The sequence below is a fragment of the Hevea brasiliensis genome, chromosome 9, assembly GCF_030052815.1.
Source record: "Hevea brasiliensis isolate MT/VB/25A 57/8 chromosome 9, ASM3005281v1, whole genome shotgun sequence".
In the NCBI taxonomy this organism is placed as follows: Eukaryota; Viridiplantae; Streptophyta; class Magnoliopsida; order Malpighiales; family Euphorbiaceae; genus Hevea; species Hevea brasiliensis.
In genome coordinates this window covers 16,912,516-16,933,957 of record NC_079501.1, presented here as the reverse complement: position 1 = coordinate 16,933,957, position 21,442 = coordinate 16,912,516, and the positions used below count along the sequence as shown (strand labels likewise).

Genomic DNA, 21,442 nt, shown 5'->3' with positions numbered 1-21,442 from the left:
ACGGGAATAAATTAGCTTGTTGCTACTCTTTATTTTATGGGAATAAGAATAACATAACCCTTTAAGTGTATGTTTATTTAAAATTATAATTATTTTTTAATTAAAATTTAATTTTATAATTAATTCTTAATAAATTATATTATGTATAACTCAAGAGAGTTGATTCAAATGATAATTATATTCATTCCTTATTTATTATTTTTTTAATTTAATTCTCTCATACGATTTGAGAAAATTTAAGACAGATATTTCTTGAATTATATATGTTTTGAATCTATCGAAGAGATGGACTAATTGAGTTGCTTAAAAGATTAAGTCGTACAACTATAGTAATGAAAAAACAAAAAAAGAAAGATTGTATCATATTATATATAGTAATAAATTTAAAGAATAGTACTTATCACAGATTTTGAAATAAAAACAAGACAAAATCGTACCTAAGTATTAGGCTTTTTGTGGGTAGGACCAGCGTTGCATGAAAATCTCTTCCAACTTCCCTTATCTCTTGCGGAAGCAGACGAAGCTTAGGTTGTGGTGGATCACTTAAAAAAGATACACAGGATCCGGATGGGCACACTTACCTTTATGGCATGTAATGAGATAAACATATTGATAGTGGCTGACCTAATTAAAGCAATAATAAAGTCAAATAGATGCTACCATTCACATGCCCACGGTACATAAGATCAATGCAGACCTTCAAATCCACCCCAATGCTCGTTAGAATTATTTTTCTATTTAAATACATAAAATATATAATAAGAATTACTTATTAAATACAAGAATTTTATATATTTATATTTTAAAATTATAATAAATCAAATTTAAATAAGAATTTTTCTTTATTAATTTTTTTAAATTAAAAAAATAAATAAACAAAATCACATATATTACATCTTATAACTCACCCCTACTCACTTGAAATCTTCAAATTTTAATTTCAACACTGATTTCATTGAAAATAGATCCCTAGTATACGATCAATTAAGAAAAAAAAAATTGTTATATATTAATTATTGACTCGATTAATTCAGAATGACCGATCATATATTATAAGTAATTTTCATAATATGTATATTAAACAATATGGACAGACGTAAAAATACTCAAATTAATGAGATTTATACTTAATGAGTATGGTGGATAGATATGCCTTCATGAAATTGGGTGCATAATATACGAGGTTGGAAAATATATCATGGCCAATCAATGCAGTATATATCTTTATTTATTTTTCTTCTCTGCTTTTTGACCAACTAGCTCGATGATGGAGTCTACAAGTACAAAACAGTGAGAACTGTAGCTGATCCAACTTTTTGTGACTTGTGTTTAGGAATTAAGATCATGGACCATGATTTGGTTTGGTGGGTTGGAGTTGGTTCTACTTCGCCATCCATGTAGGGTCTGGAGTTAATGTTCTGCCATGAGACTTGCTAGGGTTTTTATTGTTGGATTTTGAGTGGATGTCCCATATCTAATTTATTGTGTCGGTTCATAAATAATTCATTTTTGTATTATAAAATTCAAAATTATAATCATCATTTAGTTTTAAATTCATTAATTGATTATATTATAAATTATTTTAATTAGCATATCAAATCAACGACGTTGTATTTTGGCTTGATAATTGGTTTGGTTAATTTTAATTTAATTATCAACACAAAAATGTTCATTTGTGAAACAGAGGAAGAAAATATTGGGAGAGAAATCAAAAAACTGATTCTCATTTATCTGGCACTTGCTTATATATACACTGTACACGTGTATTTGGTCAGTCTGTTACGCATAACCAACTTATAACCACTCATTCCAGCTCAGCTAAACAGTTTTAATTTCTTAACAACTTTTCCGCCATTATAACTTAACTAATCTCTTCAGCCCCCCTCAAGATGGAGTTGGGTTCAAGGGAACCAAACCCATCTTGTACAAGAAAATATGAAAAAGAGAAGAATTGAGAGGCTTTGTGAACAAGTTAGCCAGCTGAGCTTTGGCACCAATGTGTGTCGTAGTGATGAATTTATTAAGAACGTGCTGGTGAACTATGTGACAATCGATATCCAAGTGTTTTGTGCGCTCGTGAAACACCGAATTCTTTGAAATATGTACTGCTACATTGTTGTCACATAAGAGAGGAATAGGGAGAGAAATTGGAATTTGCAAATCACGCAATAGGTAAGAGATCCATTGCAGCTCACATACAGTTGTAGCCATGCTACGATACTCTGCTTCCGTCGATGACTTACTAACAATTGCTTGCTTCTTTGTTTTTCAAGAAACTAATGAGGAACCAAAGAATATGCAATAACCTGTAATAGACTTCCGTGTCATAGGACAGGTAGCCCAATCAGCATCACAAAAGGCACGTAGATGAAGCTCTGTTTTGGTAGGGAAATATAAGCCTTTTGTAGGGGTGCCTTTCAAATAACAAAGCAAAGCCATGAGAGCATCCCAATGGGGCTGTTGAGGTTGCTGTAGGAACTGACTTAGGTGCTGAACTATATAAGAAATATCAGGTCGTGTTAAATTGAGGTATAACAAATGACCTACAAGTCTACGGTACTATATCGGATCATTAAGCAATGGACCCATGGAATTATCGAGCTTCAAAGATTTGGACATAGGAAATTCTTTAATCTTAGCCTTCGTCATTCGGGCATCATGAAGAATGTTTAAAATATATTTACACTGAGTAGGCAATAAACCAGCACTTGATCTGGCTATCTCGACTCCAAGAAAGTAATGAGCATATCCAAGATCCTTAATGGTAAAAGTCTTTTGTAAGTAATCCTTAACAGTGAGAATGTTTGATTCATCTGCTCCTGTTACCAACACATCGTCAACGTATACTAATAAAGCAAGAAAGCTTGAACCATTTCCCTTAGTGAAAAGATAATTATCATGGGTGGATTGAACAAAACCATAGGCTATTAACTTTGAAGTAAGCTCCTTATTCCACTGCCTTCCAGCTTGCTTAAGGTCATATAGCGATTTCACTAGTTTGCACACTTGCCCAGGTTGTGCTTTCTCATACCCTTCAGGACGTTTCATATACAATTCTTCATCAATAAAACCATGAAGATATGCATTATTAATATCAAGTTGGTGGATTGCCCATTCCTTGGCCGAGGCAAGAGCAAGAAGAAGTCGAATAGTAACAGTTTTTGCCACAGGGGAGAAACTAGCAGTGTAATCTAGACTTGGCAGTTGATTGTAACCCTTGGCAACCAATCGTGCTTTATAGCGTGCAACAGTGCCATCCGGGTTGTATTTTACTTTGGAAATCCATCTGGACTCAATGGTTTTCTTATGAGGTGGTAAAGAAGTAAGTTTTCATGTTCCATTGTTTTCCAAGGCATTTAGCTCTTTATGCATTGCCTCAACCCAATGAGGATCTTTCTTAGCCTGAATATAGCTAGTAGGTTCTAGAATCATAGATACATTGGCAATGAAATGAAGGTAATTTGGATCAAACATAGTAGATGTTAAAGATATAGAATTATTACCTGGTATAATAGGAGCAACCGATGGATCAGCAGCAGTTGATGAATTGGATTCATGATCAAAGTCGATAGGTTGGACATTTGCAATGAAGTCTTAGAGCCATGTGAGTTTAGTAATTATCCTGGTACTACGACGAACTGGAGGTGGGGAATGTTGATGACTAACAGATTCAGTTTGTGAGGAATGGTGCAAACTAAGAGAGGAATGTGTAGGAGTAGACTCTTATGAAGGTATAAGGTTGGAATTTTGTGAGATAGGTAGAGATGATGATGCAGTGGGATTAGAAATATGATCAACTGAGGAAAAAATGTCATTTTGTGGCAAAGGAATGGATGGAAAAATTTTCTCTGTAGGAATGGATGGAAAAATTTTCTCTGTAGGAATGGATGGGTATTGTGTGTGTGACTCAGAAAAAGGAAAAACATGTTCTTTGAAGATGACTTCTTGAGTGATAAAAAAGGAGTTTGTATGGGATTGTATACCCTGTAACCCTTTTGACCAGGTGGGTATCCTAAAAAAATGCAAGGATATGCTCTTGGTTCAAATTTGTGCTTGAGGGGTAAGATATTAGTAGCATAACAAAGGCAACTGAATGTTCTCATGAACGAATAGTTTGGCTCTTTGTGATGAAATAGTTCATACAGGGACTTCCATTGTAAAAGTTTCATAGGGAGTCTGTTGATGATGTATGTAGCTGTAAGTAATGATTCTCCCCATAATTTAAATAGCAAGGATGATTGAAACATCAATGAACAGGCCACCTGAAGCAAGTGTCTGTGCTTCCTTTCCACGACACCGTTCTGTTGTGGAGTGTATGCACATGAACACTGGTGAACAATGCCCTTCTCTTGGAATATCTGATTGCAATCTTTGTTGATAAATTCACTGCCATTGTCTGTCACACCTTACCCCTCTGTAAGGCATAACATGATCCCGTAGAATACCTAATGAACTACCGAACTTCACCTACCGATAACTCATTAAGTACCCCACAAGGGATTTTAAACAATTTTCTTACTTTTGACAAGTGGTGAGCATTTTCTAATAGGTATTTAAAACATATGATTAAAAGTAAATCTAATTAATATTTTTGGTCCATTTTAGTTTTCCGCAAATTTTATAAAAATTTTGACAGAGTTCTGTCTGTATTTTGAGAAATCAGTTCTTCAAATACCTGTAAAAAGCACTTCTAAAAATTTTTCTCAACCACTACTTCAAATTTCACAATCAAACTCTATCAATTTCAACAATTCCACAATCATTTCAATCAATTTCTCAGGTTCAAAATTCAATCATCCTCAGCATACTAGCAATACATTTCATTTAAATTAAATAAAATAGTTATACTCATATTTCATTAGAGACAACACAATTTATGTACATTCTTACAAAAATTTACATCAAAAGAAATACAAACTAAACTTTATTACAAACTTCATACAAATTTTTGTACAAGCTGCTCAAGACCCATTTGCACGTCCATACATTTATATGCAATACATACATGAAAAGAAATATTTACAATTAGGGTATAAATTATACCCGATGACTTTAAGCTGATAGCTCTTCACACCTCAGCAGCTCAGTCTGCTACTCCTCTAGTCTTTGTATCTGACAAAGAATAAGCCATCACGAGTACTAGGACTCAGTGGTGCACAACATACTAAAATAATCTTTATGCAAAAATAAAATCACATTTATTCAAAAATTTGACTAAACATGAGCATTAAACACAAAACATGAATTATGAGATTTTAATGCAAACCACGTTCATTTCAAAGTATCAAAACACATTTTATAAAACCCACAGTTAGATCATGTCATTCGAAACAAATAGAATCTCAATAGCCAGAGGCTAAAGAGAAGTCACATCACAAGGCTAGCTAGCTATGGATATCCATTCACATCCTCTTCTACTGGCACACCTCAACACTTCTCCAGAGAAGGAATCAAAATTCGAAACTAATTACCCCCACTAGTCGTGCTAGTGAGGGGTTCAAATATATGGTCATGACACTGTGGTTTCAAAACTTATCTTAACAATTTGCTAAACATTGTCATTTCAAATATACACAATAACTTTCACAATTTAAATCAAACATCATAAGAATGCCATAATTCAATATTTCACATTGTTCAAAACAGTATGCAGAAGATAATTATAAAAAGTATACGTTGTGCACAAACCTCAAGCGAGTCGCCTCTTGGCCTTGACTCGGTTCCTCGGGTTTTTTCCCGGTATTCTTTTCAACTGAAACACACAATTTTACAATGTTTCAGTACTAAAACTTAACATAAATCCCAAAATAAATTTAGCTTCACATTTACCTAGTTCTAACGTGTTAAATTCGACGTTCTCCAAATTTTTGTGTTTCGGGTTACTATTCACTACACTATTCAAGTCAAATAGTTGACTTTCTAAGGCTTAATAGGTATGGAAACTCCAACTTCACCCACATACCACATTTTGGTCACTAAACTTGTTGGTTTTGGTTGTTTACTCAAATCCTAAGTCTTTTAGGTAAATTTGGTAAATTTCAGTTTTGGAGTCCTAAGTTGCACTGTTCCATTGGTCACTTTATTGTTGGAATTTGGCAAAACTTTCTTCATAGAAAATATTCTCCATTGTCTTAAGTTTATTCTCCTTTTTGAATCACCCCAATTGGAGTTTTGTAGCTCAAGTTATAGCCAAAATACATTCATCGTTCACGCATAATCGCTCATGCTGCAATTTTGGTTCTGGCAGATTTTTGATCCAACTTCGTTCAATAATTTGATCAAGTTAAGTCCGTAATTTGGTCTAATTTCCTTCATACGAAATGTTCTACTATGTCTTAGGTTTCCATCGGTTCAATATTCACCTAAATCGGAGTTTTCTAGAGAGAGTTATAGCCATTGAAACTTTACTGTTCAAATGGCAATCCTGCAGTTTTGCAGGTTCAGTAACTCAACTTTGCTCAATAATTTGATTAGGTTAATGGCATAATTTGGGTTGGTGTTCTTCATGAAATTTTTAGATCTATATCTTATCTAATTACTGGTAAAATTTCAGGTCATTTTGACCTTCCTAGCTCGAGTTATGACCAAATGAATAATTACTATTCATTTGGTCAGTTTGTGCAGTGGCAAACTGCTCTTAACCAACTTTGGTCAATTGGTTCACTAGGTTTTGGTCAGTTTTTGAGCATGGTTCCTTAATGAAAATTATGTCATTTTATGTCTATTTTCATCCCCAATTGATATTTTCAAGCTCAAAAATGAGCTTTAATGATGATTTAAGTGAGGGAGAAGGTGAGGGAGAGAGAGTGACGTTTTGAAAAAGAATAAAACTTATGTTTTTTTTTTCTTTCTTTTTATCTATTTTGCTTATGGAAGACCACAAAATCTAATTTAATAAATTAATTAATTTATTTATTTATGGCATCATGCATGAGGTCATGCATGATGTCATCACCTTTTTACTTTTTCATTTTCCTCTCTCTCTCTTTTTTATTTTTTATTTTTCTATTAGTTCTTTATTTTAATTCTCGATTCTGAAATTTTCTTTTCTCCGTTTTTATTTGACAGTTAGGTCAGAAGTAAGCTCTCGGGGTCAATTGACCAAATTGCCCCTCGCCGGTTCATCCCGGTTTGCAATTAATTCCATATTTCTTCCGGCTCCCTGACCTAATTATTTGACTGGATTACGCTTCTTTCGTGATTTTCTCTTTTCCACTGTGTTCATAAGGGTCCTAAGGACCGCAGCGTCACTTTTTACGGTTCGAAATTTGAGTTTAAAACGACTTCGCAGTCGTTCCTGAGAAGGTCACCCATCGCTGTGACTCTCGGCTCGTTTAAGTTCTTATGTTCTGTTTTTCTTATTTATACTTAACTACTTGAACATTACTAATTATTTGTGTTTATGGTTTATCTAATTGTTTTAAGTATGGTTTTAATCCCCTTAATTGTCCGGACCGACACCGGTCACCGGAGCAGTGAAATATACCAGGCTATACAAATAGGGGTGTTACATTGTCGCTTCGAATAATCTTGACTGAAGTATCGAATTGATTGGTCACAGTATTGAGAAATACTTTGAGAGTATATGTTGTTTGTGATTTACCTCGTAAGAGGTAACTCCGTGTTGCACGACTGTAATCATCAACTATTGTTAACATGAATTTTGTGCCAGATGTTGAATATGTTTTATACAGTCCCCAAAGATCTACATGAATGAGCTGAAAAGGCATGCTAGCTCTTGTTGGATTAGATGGGAATGGTAGACGCCGCTGTTTGGACATGTGACAGATGCTACAGTTTACGAAATTAATTGCTTGTTCAATTTGTGGTATGTGGGAAAGTATGCCATGCGATGCATGACCTAATCGGTTGTGCCAAGAATAAGTATGGATAGGAGGAACTTTATTCATATCAACACTACATATGTTTGACTTATTACAAATCTGCTCAATATAAGGGGTAGATGCAGGTATAGGTTGATCAACATAGGCGTTAGTTAGCTAAAATGATGACTTGTCCAACCTATACAAGCCTCCTATCAACCTTCTAATTGCTACAGCTTTCTTAGTCCATCGGTCCTGTAATAAACAGTATGTAGAAAAAAAGGTTACTATTATATTGGATGTAGCTGCTAGTTTACCTACAGATAAAAGGTTGTACTGAAACTTGGGAATGCAGAATACATCTGTCAAGGAAAGACTAGGGTGTAGAAAAATAGTACCTATGTGGCTAACACTTTGTTTGGAACCATCGAGTAAAGACACAAACACTAGATTATTTGGTTGTTGAGAAGATATAAAATGTGTGCGATCATGGGTCATGTGAGTGAAAGCTCCTGTATCTATGATCCAAGATCCATCCTAGTTATATTCAGTGCTAAGGAGGGAAATGTAAAGAGTCATACCTGCATAGCCAGAGAAGTTTTGGCTACCATCCTCAATACTCATCTTGCGTTTCATATATTTTGCCACTTCTTGATGTACAGCAGCAGTAAAATCCTTTGGCCATTCATTTTTGGTTTCATCCAATGGTGTATCTTGAAGAGACATATTACCTTGTGTGAATGAAGCAATTTCTTGCTTGATATTGTATAAGAGAGGCCCATTACTTTCACCGAACCTTTGTCCCAACTCATTCCAAAGATCTTTAGCAGATGGTGTATATACTAAAGATTCAACCAGCTCTTTTGAAATAGCATTCAAGATCCATGCTATTACCATGCAATCTACACGTCGCCATTTCTCAAACAAATCTAAATCTTCCTTTGGCCTTTGAATCTTTCCATTTATAAACCCCAATTTGTCTTTGGCACACAATGCAATTATCATTGAACGTCTCCAGGTTAAGTAATTCAAGCCATTCAAGGGAGCACTTACCAACAATAATCCTGGATTTCCTGAGTTTTGCAACTACAAAGCTCCTTCAATGGACTGATCTGCCATATTTCTTACTTCACTTGAGTTATCAGATGACATACGAACAAGAGAATTTATTGAAGAACACAAAATGTAGCTTGGAAAAGAAACTGCCTCCTCCGATCTATTTGATCAGATTTAACAGTTATAGTAACTAAGGAAGAGCTTTATCTACACAGGAAAGATTGCTCTGATACCGTGAAACAAAGGAAGAAAATATTAGGAGAGAAATCAAAAAACTAATTCTCATTTATCTGGCACTTGCTTATATATACACTGTACACGCTTATTTGATCAGTTTGTTACGCATAACCAACTTATAACCACTCATTTCAGCTCAGCTAAACAGTTTTATTTTCTTGACAACTTTCCCGCCATTATAACTTAACTTATCTTTTCAGCAAATAAATGCAATTCATATTTAAATAAAAGTGTGCAAGTAAATATAGCTTAATATGAGTGATTTCTTCATGATGAATGCAAAATAAATGACCTATAAAAAGAGATTATAGTTGCTTAGAAAGAGAAAGACAAGATTGTCATAGTGCTATTATCAGTGAGAGATACAGAGGAAAAAAAATTATCAAAGAAAAAGGTAATTTACATGGTCAATCACAGGTTATTATTATTTATTTATATAAATGTAATCAGTTAAATCAATAAATAATCAAAATTTAAATCATAAGATTAATAATTATAACTTCATAATGGTAGGGAAACCTAGTGTTACACAGAGCCATAAGTAAACTTGTTAATCCTTTATTCAAACTTGAGAGGGAGATCAATAAGAGGGGTGGTTCAATAAGTAATTAATACGGAAATTAAATAAATTATTTTTATATTTCCTGTTATATCTATATTATATATAAATATGTATGAAATATTGGTTTTACTTAAATTATCTTTAAAATTTAAAATTAATTATAATTATATTTTTATTATTTAAATTAATTTTAAAATTTATATAAATTTAAAATTTTTAATCCTACTTATATATATTTAACTTCAATTAAATATAAAATTTTATAAGAAATAATCAACTAAAATAAAAAATTAGTAAATAAAAAATATTATTAATCTATCTATTATTTATAAAAATGTTAAAAAAAGTATTTATAGAAATAATCGTCCCCAATAATACATATTAAAGATAATAACATATAGCTAATTCATATTAAAATTCATCGCTAATACTATTTAGTTAGAAAAACATACGTCACTAATAATTTTAGTCATTAGTGCCTTTCAAATATTATTGTCGTTAACTTTTTACCAACAAAAAATTTATTGTTAAATCCTTCATGGTGCTGATTTTACAATATATTATATTATTACTATTAACTTTTAGCAACGATATATTTATTACTGAATATCTAATAATTTTTTTAATATTATAATAATTAATATAAATAAAACTTTAATATCATTTTAATAATAATTCTATCTATACTAAAAAATATATTATAATTCTTAATATTGTAATTTTATAATTATAATCCTATAAATATTATTGATTTATTAAAAATTATTTAATTTATTTTAATATATATATATAATCGAAAAGGAGGAAGTAATGGGAGGAACAAAAATATCCTACACATTATTATAAAATTATTATTAAAAAATTAATTATTTAATTAATATAATTGTAAAAATATAATTTAAAAAATTAAATATTTAATTAATTAAGAATTTAACGTTAACTACATATTAAATCAATAATTTAAAATTTTAATCCAAATCAAGTAGATGAACTATATTATTATCATAAATTTATATTTTTAAATTATTTATATTGATAAAAATATAGCTATAATCAAACTTAAAATTTACTTTTAAATATAAAAAAATTTAATTTAATTTTATTTTTATTAAGAATAAAAATAAATAATTTTATATTCTCAAATTATTGTTGAATATAATAAATTAAAAAATAAATTTTATTAAAAACTTTAATAAAATTATTATTATTGCATATTAGTTTTTACTAATTTGGGTAAATAAAATAAAATTAACACTAATTTCATAATTTTAATAATATCATTTAAAATTTTAAATAAAATTTTAAAAAATGCTTAGAATTTTTTTTATTAATTAGTCTTATTTTCAAATTAATTAATGGTTTTAAATTAACGATTAATAATTAATGTGGCCAACATTTTTAAATGGTTTTATCTAAATCAACATTTAAGTATATGAGTTAATGACAAATATAACAATTAAAATATTATTTAAATGATAGACAATTTTTAAATGACAATTTTAAATTAAAAATTTTATAAAATACATCAATAATTTGGACCAATTTTATGTACACCTAGTTGTGATCAATGTTGATTTAATTCTCAATGACAGCTAGAATATTAATTAAATACACAATTTAACCAATGGTATTTATAAATGGGCCAATACTACCCATTGATTTTTATTAAGAAAATTGATATATGGAGCCATTTTGTTTAACAACCATTTTATTTTTAGTCAATTTAATTAATATTTTCCTAATTAGTTGAGCCAATGTAATTGGACTAATGAACATAAATTTTTTTTTTAAATACCAATTTGTTTTTTTAACTAAGTCTAGTGTTTTAAAAGGTGTCAAAAAGTGGAAAATATTAAATTTTGAATTTTTTCAGTTATTAATTTTTTTATAGTGAAAATTAAATGAGAAAAGTTACCCTCAATTGATATGAAACTTTTTTTCCCCTAAAACGTTAAAGGAAAAAAAAAAAAAGGCTTAGAGAGACAAGTGAGAGCCACAGAGAACCATAAACAAGCTCCTTTAAGCATAAATCAATGATAAAAATTGAGAGATTATCCTTTCTATAAAGGCTTAGAGAGAGAAGAAGTTTTACCCTGTTTGCTAGGGGAAGTATAGATCTGATTTGGTATTAAATGTATCATTCTTGTTTGGATGAAAATTTTCAAATGGATCTTTATTATAATCCGTCAATATTTTTTCTACCTTTCATGCTTTAAGAATTATTATTATTATTATTATTATTATTTTCTTGTTATGATTTGTGTAGATGTTTCTTTACGGAGTTGGAACCTCACTTGCTTCGATGCTTGCCACGCCTTATATTTATATCATGGAGGAAGATTTAACTCAAAATCGTTTAGAATGGAGAAAGTGAATCAATATAGACGACTTTAAATTTTTAAAATAAAAATTTAGTTGAATTGAATTGAGTTGAGTTGTCATGACTTTTAGAGGATTCATATGCTCCATCTAAAATTAAAAATATGCCAAGGGTCCTAAGTTCAAACTTATAAATTTATATTTTTAATTCCTCATCTTATAAAATGTTTAGATAATTTTATTCTTAAATACTCTCTTTATAAATTTCTATGTTTATTTTTTATTATCTTTTATGAAATAAAATTCTAAAACAATTTAATTTTCATGTAAATTTTTGTTATTCTTTCAATGTACGATATGATATAATACTTAAATATTTTATAAAAATAATTTTATATATATTTATAAATTAATTAGTTTGTGCTTTTATAGTGTGTTTCGTTTGACTCTTACTCTTAATTTTGACTGGTTTGAAACTTAAACCCCACATCATTCCAATACCGACATGATTTTTTATTTTTCCTGGAAGGCTACAAAATGAAATGGGAATAATTTTCTTTTCAAGGTCCATTTTCCCTTGCTGAAACCTTTCTCTGTTTGCTTCTGTCAACAGTCAACACCATTTCTACAGTTCTTCTTCTTCTTCTTTTTTTTTTTTTTTTTTTAAGAAGACAAACTTCTCTCATCTTTTAAGTAGCAACACTTCTATCTATTAGCCTAAGATTCCTTCCTCACTTCAGAGAGCGAGAGAGAGATGAAGCATTTTTTGTTGGTCCTTTTGCTAGCCATTTTGATCCACCAAGGATGTTTCCATATCGATGTGGAAGCAGGAAATGGTTTCATTAGAACCAGAGGAGTTCATTTCTTTTTGAATGGTAACCCTTACTATGCAAATGGCTTCAATGCATACTGGTTGATGTATGTAGCTTCTGATCCATCTCAGAGATCCAAAGTCTCAACTGCATTTCATCAAGCAGCAACACATGGCCTCACTGTGGCTAGAACTTGGGCTTTCAGTGATGGTGGTTACAGGCCTCTGCAGTATTCTCCTGGCTCCTATAATGAACAAATGTTTAAGGTGGCTTGATGAATACAGACTCTTTTCACTTTAAGTCTTTTCTTTGAATCTTTTAGATTCACAATCTTGACGTTCTGGGTTCATTTTGTTGGTCTAAAGGGACTGGATTTTGTTATTGCTGAGGCTAGAAGATATGGGATCAAGCTCATATTGAGCTTAGCCAACAATTATGACAGCTTTGGAGGGAAGAAGCAGTATGTGAACTGGGCTAGAAATCAAGGGCGGTACCTGCCTTCCGATGATGATTTCTTCAGACACCCTGTGGTTAAGGGTTACTTTAAGAATCATATAAAGGTAACAATTCCTCTTGCCCCTTTCAATTTGTTTGTTTACAAGGTTTAAGATGCTTTTTTTTTTCTCTCCATTTCTGTTTCTTCATTATTGTTATTTATTTATTTATTTTATAAATCTTATGAGCACAATTAATTGCCATAGATTTCTTCAAATTGTATTATAGAGAAAAGCAGCAGAAGCTGGTATGTGCAGTTTGCGCTGTATTTTTAGCAGTGACTTTTCCCATGAATTGTGCTTTTCCAAGAAAAGAAAAAAAGAAGAAAGAAAAAAAAAAAAAAAAACCCTTACCAACATTTTCTTATTTATTAAAAAAATTGCATTTAGTTCGTAGGCATGATATATGAGACCAATTATCTTTTTTACTTTTTTTTTTTCAGACTGTTCTTAACAGATACAACAGCTTTACTGGAATTCATTACAAAGATGATCCAACAATCATGGCATGGGAGCTTATGAATGAGCCTAGATGTACATCTGATCAATCTGGAAGAACTATTCAGGTTTCTTTATCTTTGCTGTCATTTTATTACATCTAATCTTTACCTTTCACCTTCTCACGATTTTTTGAAAAGAGAAAAAAATTGATTTTTTGAGCTTGATGGATACTTAACCATGTTCTTATAAATTCAATTGCATTTCAATTTATACCTTTTTTAATTTGAGTCCACTACTCAGCAATAAAGCTTTTCAAGTTTCCTTTCTGCCTTTTTTGCTTTTAGACCCACTGCCATGAGGGTAGGGACCTCCTTAATTAGTGCAAAAAATAGCAAAAAATTTGATTTTTGCGTGATATATCTTCATTTAGCACATCCAATGTGAATTCTTGGATCTTTATGATAGGCTTGGATAATGGAAATGGCCCGGTTTTTGAAGTCAATAGACAGAAACCACTTGCTTGAAGCTGGTTTAGAAGGATTTTATGGACAATCAACACCACAGAGAAAGAATCTCAACCCTGGTATTGAAATAGGGACAGATTTCATTTCCAATAACCGCATCCCTGGCATTGATTTCGCCACAGTTCACTCATATCCTGATCAATGGTAATCAATCAAAATATACGTAGAAACTCCTGCACTTTACAGATTCAAGATAATTTATGTTTACGGATGTTTTTCTGTCGCTTGAGCAGGTTATCTAGCTCTAACAATGAATACCAACTTGCTTTCTTGAACAACTGGCTCAATGCACACATCCAAGATGCACAGTACATTCTACGAAAACCAATCCTCGTAACCGAGTTTGGAAAATCTTGGAAAGATCCTGGTTTCAGCACATATCAGAGAGACCTAATGTTTAACACAGTTTACGACAAGATATACTCATCAGCTAAAAGAGGAGGTGCAGCTGTTGGAGGCCTGTTTTGGCAACTTCTAACCGAGGGAATGGATAATTTTCGAGATGGTTATGAGATAATCTTGAGTGAATCTTCCTCAACAGTGAACGTTATTACTCAACAGTCACACAAGCTCTATCAAATTCGCAAGATTTTCGAAAGAATGAGAAATGTGCAGAGGTGGAGGAGGGCAAGAGACATCAAGAGGCATCAGTGGCAGCGTGGAAACAGGGGCAGGCATATTGGAAACTGAAAATATGAATTTCTTGAAACTGTGTGAGGGAGAAGAGTGTGCCTTTTTTTTTTTTTTTTGTGAGGTTTCAGAATATGGTTTCTCTCTTAGAGATGATTGTTATTCGTCCAGGAGGGCTAGCTTAGGTCATTATATGATGCAAGTTAATTTCTCTGTCTTTATACTTGTGCTGTGAGTTTAGTTTGCTAAGGAGTGTTCCCATTATGCTGGTGAAGTTGGAAATTTCCACTAAGAAATTTCAGGTTCAAAAGCCTTGAGAGGATGCAATTAATAGCCAGATTCTTATAAAATCTGCTTCAAGAATTAACATTCTAATGCCTATGTTCTCAATCCACCAACCCTTTAACAGGTTACAAGAAATGTAACCAAGAGAAATTTGCAAAGAGTTCAGAGTTTTGGGGATCTAAAAATTTGAAAAAACAATGTTTAGCCTTAAATCCCCACCGTTTTAAAACTATTGTTTGGCATATTATTAATGCTGATTGGTAATAAAGTTTGTTTTTTTTATTCAATAAAAGTTTAGGTAAAAGAAAACTCCCACAATCTCCAGAGCTAAGATATATTACTAATTTTATTAATTAATTACAGACAATGTATAAGGCTTGAATTCTCAAGTGTTCATCCAGTTTTATTAACTAAACCAACCTTCATTTCGTTTGGACTGTAACAATGATTTTTATTCAAATAATTTTGACATAATATTAGAGATGATATTTTCAGTTTAAATTTTAATTAAAAATAAATATATAAATAAAAATGCAATGATAATAGAATATATTTTATTGTTGTCCAAATTAATCGCAACCGTCAAATTAGTAGACAATTACTCCAATAAACTCATTTAAGTTTAAATTGAACATCGGCTTCGAACTAGTGAAATCAAATCAATGTGGTCTGAACAGACCGTCTGATACAGGTTTTAAAACATTGATTTTTGACCAGCCTGGGTGGGATTCAAGTGAGCTGCAACTGCCAAATAGCCCTGCAAGTTCTCTGCTCCCTACAGAGTGCTGTAGTGTTATTCATCATTCCTTAACGAAAGAAAGAAGTTCTGGATCGCTTCCCTCTGCCTGTGAGCACAAATGTCTCAATTTAAAAGGATGCTTTAAAGCTTCTCTGTGTAGTAGCTTCCCTAAGAAAGGCATGGCTTTGTCCTTAAGGCCTTATATGAGAAGATTTTTTAGAGTCTCAAGCTCTGCTTCTACCGAGTGCAGAGACCTATTGATTGCATATTCAGGCCCAAATGACTTATCTCTAAGAACCCAACTCCTTTCTCCCATAAACATGCTTGAAATCAACTCCCAATTGAAGTATCTGGTCAAAACCGATCGCTTGCGGGACGCCCGCCAAATGTTTGATAAAATGCATTCCAGAGACGAGATTTCATGGACCACAATTATATCTGGATACGTCAACGCCATGAACACCACTGAGGCCTTAACGTTGTTTTCTAAAATGTGGGTTGAGCCAGGACTCCACATGGACCCCTTTATCCTAAGCCTTGCACTCAAAGCTTGTGGGCTTAGTTTGAGTACAAGTTTTGGTGAATCAGTGCATGCGTATTCGGTAAAAACCGATTTTGTTAACTCAGTTTTTGTGGGGAGTGCCCTTCTGGATATGTACATGAAAGTTGGTGAAATTGAACAAGGTTGTACAGTCTTTCATGAGATGCCTACAAGAAATGTAGTGTCCTGGACTGCAATTATAACAGGGCTTGTTCATGCTGGTTACAGTAAGGAGGGGCTGGTTTACTTCTCTAAAATGTGGAGATCAAAGGTGGTCTGTGATTCCTACACATTTGCTATTGCATTAAAGGCATGTGCTGATTCAGGTGCTTTGAATTATGGGAGAGAGATTCATTGTCAAATATTGAAAAGAAGCCTCGAAGCAAGCTCATTTGTGGCCAACACTCTTGCTACGGTGTACAACAAATGTGGGAAATTGGACTATGGTTCACATTTGTTTGAAAAGATGACCATAAGGAATGTGGTTTCCTGGACAATGATAATAACGACATATACTCAGATAGGTCAAGAGGAAAATGCTCTTAGAGCATTTATAAGAATGCAAGAAATAGGTGTCAGGCCTAATGAATACACTTTTGCAGCAGTCATTTCTGGTTGTGCCAATCTTGGGAGAATTGAATGGGGTGAACAATTGCATGCCCGCATGTTATCTCAGGGTCTAATGAGTTCTTCTTCAGTGGCCAATTCCATCATGACCATGTATTCAAAATGTGGACAGTTAATTTCGGCTGCAATGGTGTTTCAAGAGTTGACTAGAAGAGATACTGTTTCGTGGAGCACAATAATTGCAGGATATTCTCAAGAAGGGTATGCAGAAGAAGCATTTGAATATCTATCATGGATGAGAAGGGAAGGGCCAAAACCAAATGAGTTTACTCTTGCTAGCGTACTGAGTGTTTGTGGAAACATGGCAATCCTTGAGCAAGGGAAGCAATTGCATGCACATATATTGCATGTTGGGTTAGAAGAAACTGCAATGGTCCGAAGTTCATTAGTCAATATGTATTCCAAATGTGGAAGCTTAAAGGAAGCTTCAAAAATCTTTGATGAGGCAGAAAATGATGATATTGTGTCATGGACAGCCATGATTAATGGATATGCTGAACATGGATGCAGCCAGGAAGCCATTGATTTGTTTGAGAAAATTCCCCAGATTGGTTTGAGACCTGATCCTGTGACTTTTATTGGTGTTCTTACTGCTTGTAGTCATGCTGGACTAGTTGATCTCGGCTTCCATTACTTCAATTCAATGAGTAATGAATACCAAATTTGCCCCTCAAAAGAGCACTATGGCTGCATGATTGATCTCCTTTGCCGAGCTGGACGATTAAGTGAAGCAGAAAGCATGATTAAAAGCATGCCATTTCAAAAGGATGATGTTGTTTGGTCAACTCTTCTTAGAGCATGCAGGGTCCATGGTGATGTTGATTGTGGAAGGCGTACTGCAGAGAAGATTCTTGAATTAGATCCCAATTGTGCAGCAACTCACATTACCTTGGCCAATATGTATGCTGCCAAAGGAAGGTGGGATGAAGCAGCAAATGCAAGGAAGCTGATGAAAGTAAAAGGGATAATTAAGGAGCCAGGGTGGTCATGGATTAAGGTCAAGGATCGAGTTTCTGCATTCATGTCTCGTGATCAGTCTCATCCACAGGGTGAAGATATATATAGCATGCTGGATTTACTAGTCTCCAAGGCACAAAAGCCTGTCCTAGAAATAGATCCTCTTCTAGATGATGCCAACCATTAGCAAAGGTGAATCATGCACCACCATTGGATGTAGATTGAAGCTAATTTTAACTTATGCAGTCACTTTTATGAGCTGCGTATCATAAAATATGGGAAGGAGGTTAAATCTGGTTGATATAGATCGCAAAAGGTAGCTATAAAGCTTACTCATATGATTACAAAGATACACAAATGATAGATGGGACAAAGTTGAGGTGTGCAGGATCTTCTTATGGTGTAGCATGCACGAATTGTGGTTATGTTCATATTAAACGAGCCGTTGATCTTACGAGGTAGCAACAAACGTACATTTTGCTGATGCAGGTCACAAATGATAACTAGAAGCTGATTTTTGTGATTAAAGATGTAGCAGATGATGGATGATGAAACTGAGTTGCTGATGCATCTTATCATGTGGTATGTAGTGCAAAGTATGTTTATGTCCTTATAGAGAGAATCTACAAAACATAGATGGATTGCATCTTTCTTGGCGGCAGACAACTATGAGCCAATCAGAAAGCATAACCACATGCCAATGATGCATTGATATTTGGGACACATGAATTTGTAGGTTATATTTCTTCATTGAACTTGTGCAATTAGAAGGATATTTTTAACATTGAGAACTTCTGATCTTCAGGTGATATTGTATGCAAACAGGGTTTGAGACTTGAATGCATTTTGGCAATTCAATCATATTGTTTCTGAAGGATAACTTCTCTTTTATGGTGTATATTCGAATGATTAAATTATTCATCTTATGTTTGGGATTCAAAAAGGGAACACCCTAGTTGGAACATTTGGTTGTTCCATGAAGTTGAAATCCTGAAGTTGGGGTTGGGGTTTATTGAACAGGAGAGAGTTACCCTCCACCGTCCAGCCCATTTAATGGAAAGAAGGGAGAAAAAGTGATACTAAAGGAAGTGGAGGTGTGAAAGGTAAAAATTGGAAGTAGAAGAGTTATGATGAATGAGTTCAAAAAGAGTTGTGATAAAGAAGTGTAGCCTTCAGTTCGTTGTGGGCATAGTTTTATTTGAAAGTTGTCTTCTCCTTGGCATTTTTGCACAAGCTCTGGAATTCCAAAATTTTCGAAGATATTGCGTAGTTACTGAAACAACAAGATCAATACTGTTAAAGAAAGGACAGCACAGTTTTACTGAAATCTTCGGGGTTCTTTTCTGATTTACAGGAGGACGACATTCTTTGTACGTAACACATAGCTGAGGCAGATTGTAACATTGAATGTATTTAATATGGTAGGAGTGGACCCTGTGGAACCATATAGTAACTTTTGCATTGAAGTTTCCTTCGTATTGATATGCATTAATGCACCATTTTTTTTAAGTCTATGATCTCCGTTGTAATTTACTCAATTGTGAATTATATCTTGCAATTATCTTCCTCTTTCTCTTGAATTTCTGCGTTTGATTTCACTTCTCAAAATAGACTGCAAGCCATGTTTGCATATTAGATCGACCAATAAGATTCAGTTAGCATTCAAATCAAATCTGATCAACCACTAAATAATTTAAGGATAAAACAAGGGAAAGAGAAAGAAAAACTAATCTGATCAACCACCAAGGCAAAACTCGACTCTTTACCCTTACAACAACAAAACAAAAAAAAAAAAATATATTAGATTCCAAGTCCAATTGAAATTAGAAAATATAATTAATTTAAAAAATTTAGTAAAATTTAAATTATGAATTTTAATAATTACAATCTTAAAATGACTAAATTTTTTAGTGATCTATATGTATGAGTAATGAGTTGGATTTTGTATTGTAAAAAACTCATAAAGTGGAGGTGTGTAGAATTTCATGAGTTTTGTTTGAGTGACTTGTAAGAATAAAAAAAATAATTAGTAGTTGTAATTATTTTTTCTTTGATAGTGGATTTGTTTGATGAAGTAAACTTATACCGAACTACGTTAAATTTTATAATTTTTTAGTTTGTGTGAGTATAATTTTCACAATAATTGGTATCAGAGATGTGATTCTAGATATTAAAGATGGTGAGAACAAAATTTGAGGTAAAGTCATTCGATGGGAGAAATAATTTTAATTTGTAGCAAAATACCGTCCTTATACAATAAGAATAAATTAAAGCATTGAACAATAAGCAATTGACGACCATAAAAATATAATGATTGTGAGGAACTTCAACAAAGAGCAGTAAATACAATTTTATTGACGTTAGCCTCTGAAGTGAAATATAGTGTTTTGGAAGAAACTTCACCAGTTGTTTTATAGAAGAAATTGGAGAGCTTGTACTTGTCAAAATAACTCACAAATCACTTGTTCCTAAAGAAGACATTGTATTAACTCAAGATGGAGGAGGTACTAATGTGAGAAATTACCTTAATATTTTCAATAAATAAGTTACCTAATTGGCTAGTATTGATATGAAGATGATGATGAAGATAAAGCCCTCTTGCTTTTAACCTCTCTCCCTCAATCTTATAAAAGTTTGGTGAGATCTTTAACAGTTGAAAATGAGACTTTGAAGGTAGAGGAGGTTACCACAGTTATCTTGGATGATGAAACGTTCAAGAAGACAAATAGTAGCAAGGAAGATAGAGCTTTTGTTACTGGTTCTAGTCGTGAAAGAAATAATTCATGTGAAAAAAATTGGAGAAGAAATAATGATCAAGTTTGAGACCACGAGTAGACTTTGAAGATATATAACACTACTATTGTCATGAGAATCACCATATTCAATACCATCGTATGAAGATGAAGGAAGATATTGCAGAGTTTAAACAATTCAAGAAGAGTTACAGAAAAGAAAAAGAAGAACTACTGCAATTACAATTGATGATAGTGTTGATAGTGCATATTTGAATGTGGATGATGATAAGAAAAATGCAAAAGATCCATTACAAGATAAGTGGTTAATGGATTCTGCTTGCCTATTCAATATATGCTCAAAAAAGTAGTGGTTTGATATGATTGAAAAAAAGAAAGGAGAGAAAGTTAAGTTAGCCAATGAAAATAAAATGGAAGTTTAAGGTGTTAGAGGAGTGAATATCAGCCTACATACTGATCGTGTGAAATTGTTAGATGAAGTGAGGTATATTTCTAAATTCGAAAGGAAGTTAATTTTCCCAGGTAAATTGGATTCTTTGAGTTATACGTGTTTAATTCATGATGGAGTTATGAAAGTTAGTTGAGGCACTCTTGTGATCAAGAAGGACGAGAAAATTGATGCAAAAAATCTCTACAAATTGG

At 32.7% G+C, this 21,442-nt stretch overlaps 2 protein-coding genes across 2 annotated transcripts; both read left to right on the top strand.

Annotated features, from left to right (window-relative positions):
* Nucleotides 1-12,546: 12,546 nt before the first annotated feature.
* On the top strand, nucleotides 12,547-15,208 carry LOC110663561 (mannan endo-1,4-beta-mannosidase 7). The gene is made up of 5 exons (XM_021822911.2): nucleotides 12,547-13,075; nucleotides 13,175-13,369; nucleotides 13,747-13,869; nucleotides 14,210-14,412; nucleotides 14,502-15,208. Exons 1-5 carry the CDS (start codon nucleotides 12,752-12,754, stop codon nucleotides 14,956-14,958), a joined length of 1,302 nt encoding a protein of 433 aa, XP_021678603.2. The 5' UTR covers nucleotides 12,547-12,751; the 3' UTR covers nucleotides 14,959-15,208.
* Nucleotides 15,209-15,827: 619 nt separating this feature from the next.
* Nucleotides 15,828-19,608, top strand: LOC110663560 (putative pentatricopeptide repeat-containing protein At3g47840). The gene has a single exon (XM_021822909.2). The coding sequence runs from the start codon at nucleotides 16,102-16,104 to the stop codon at nucleotides 18,232-18,234; it is 2,133 nt and encodes a 710-aa protein (XP_021678601.2). The 5' UTR covers nucleotides 15,828-16,101; the 3' UTR covers nucleotides 18,235-19,608.
* Nucleotides 19,609-21,442: the final 1,834 nt, after the last annotated feature.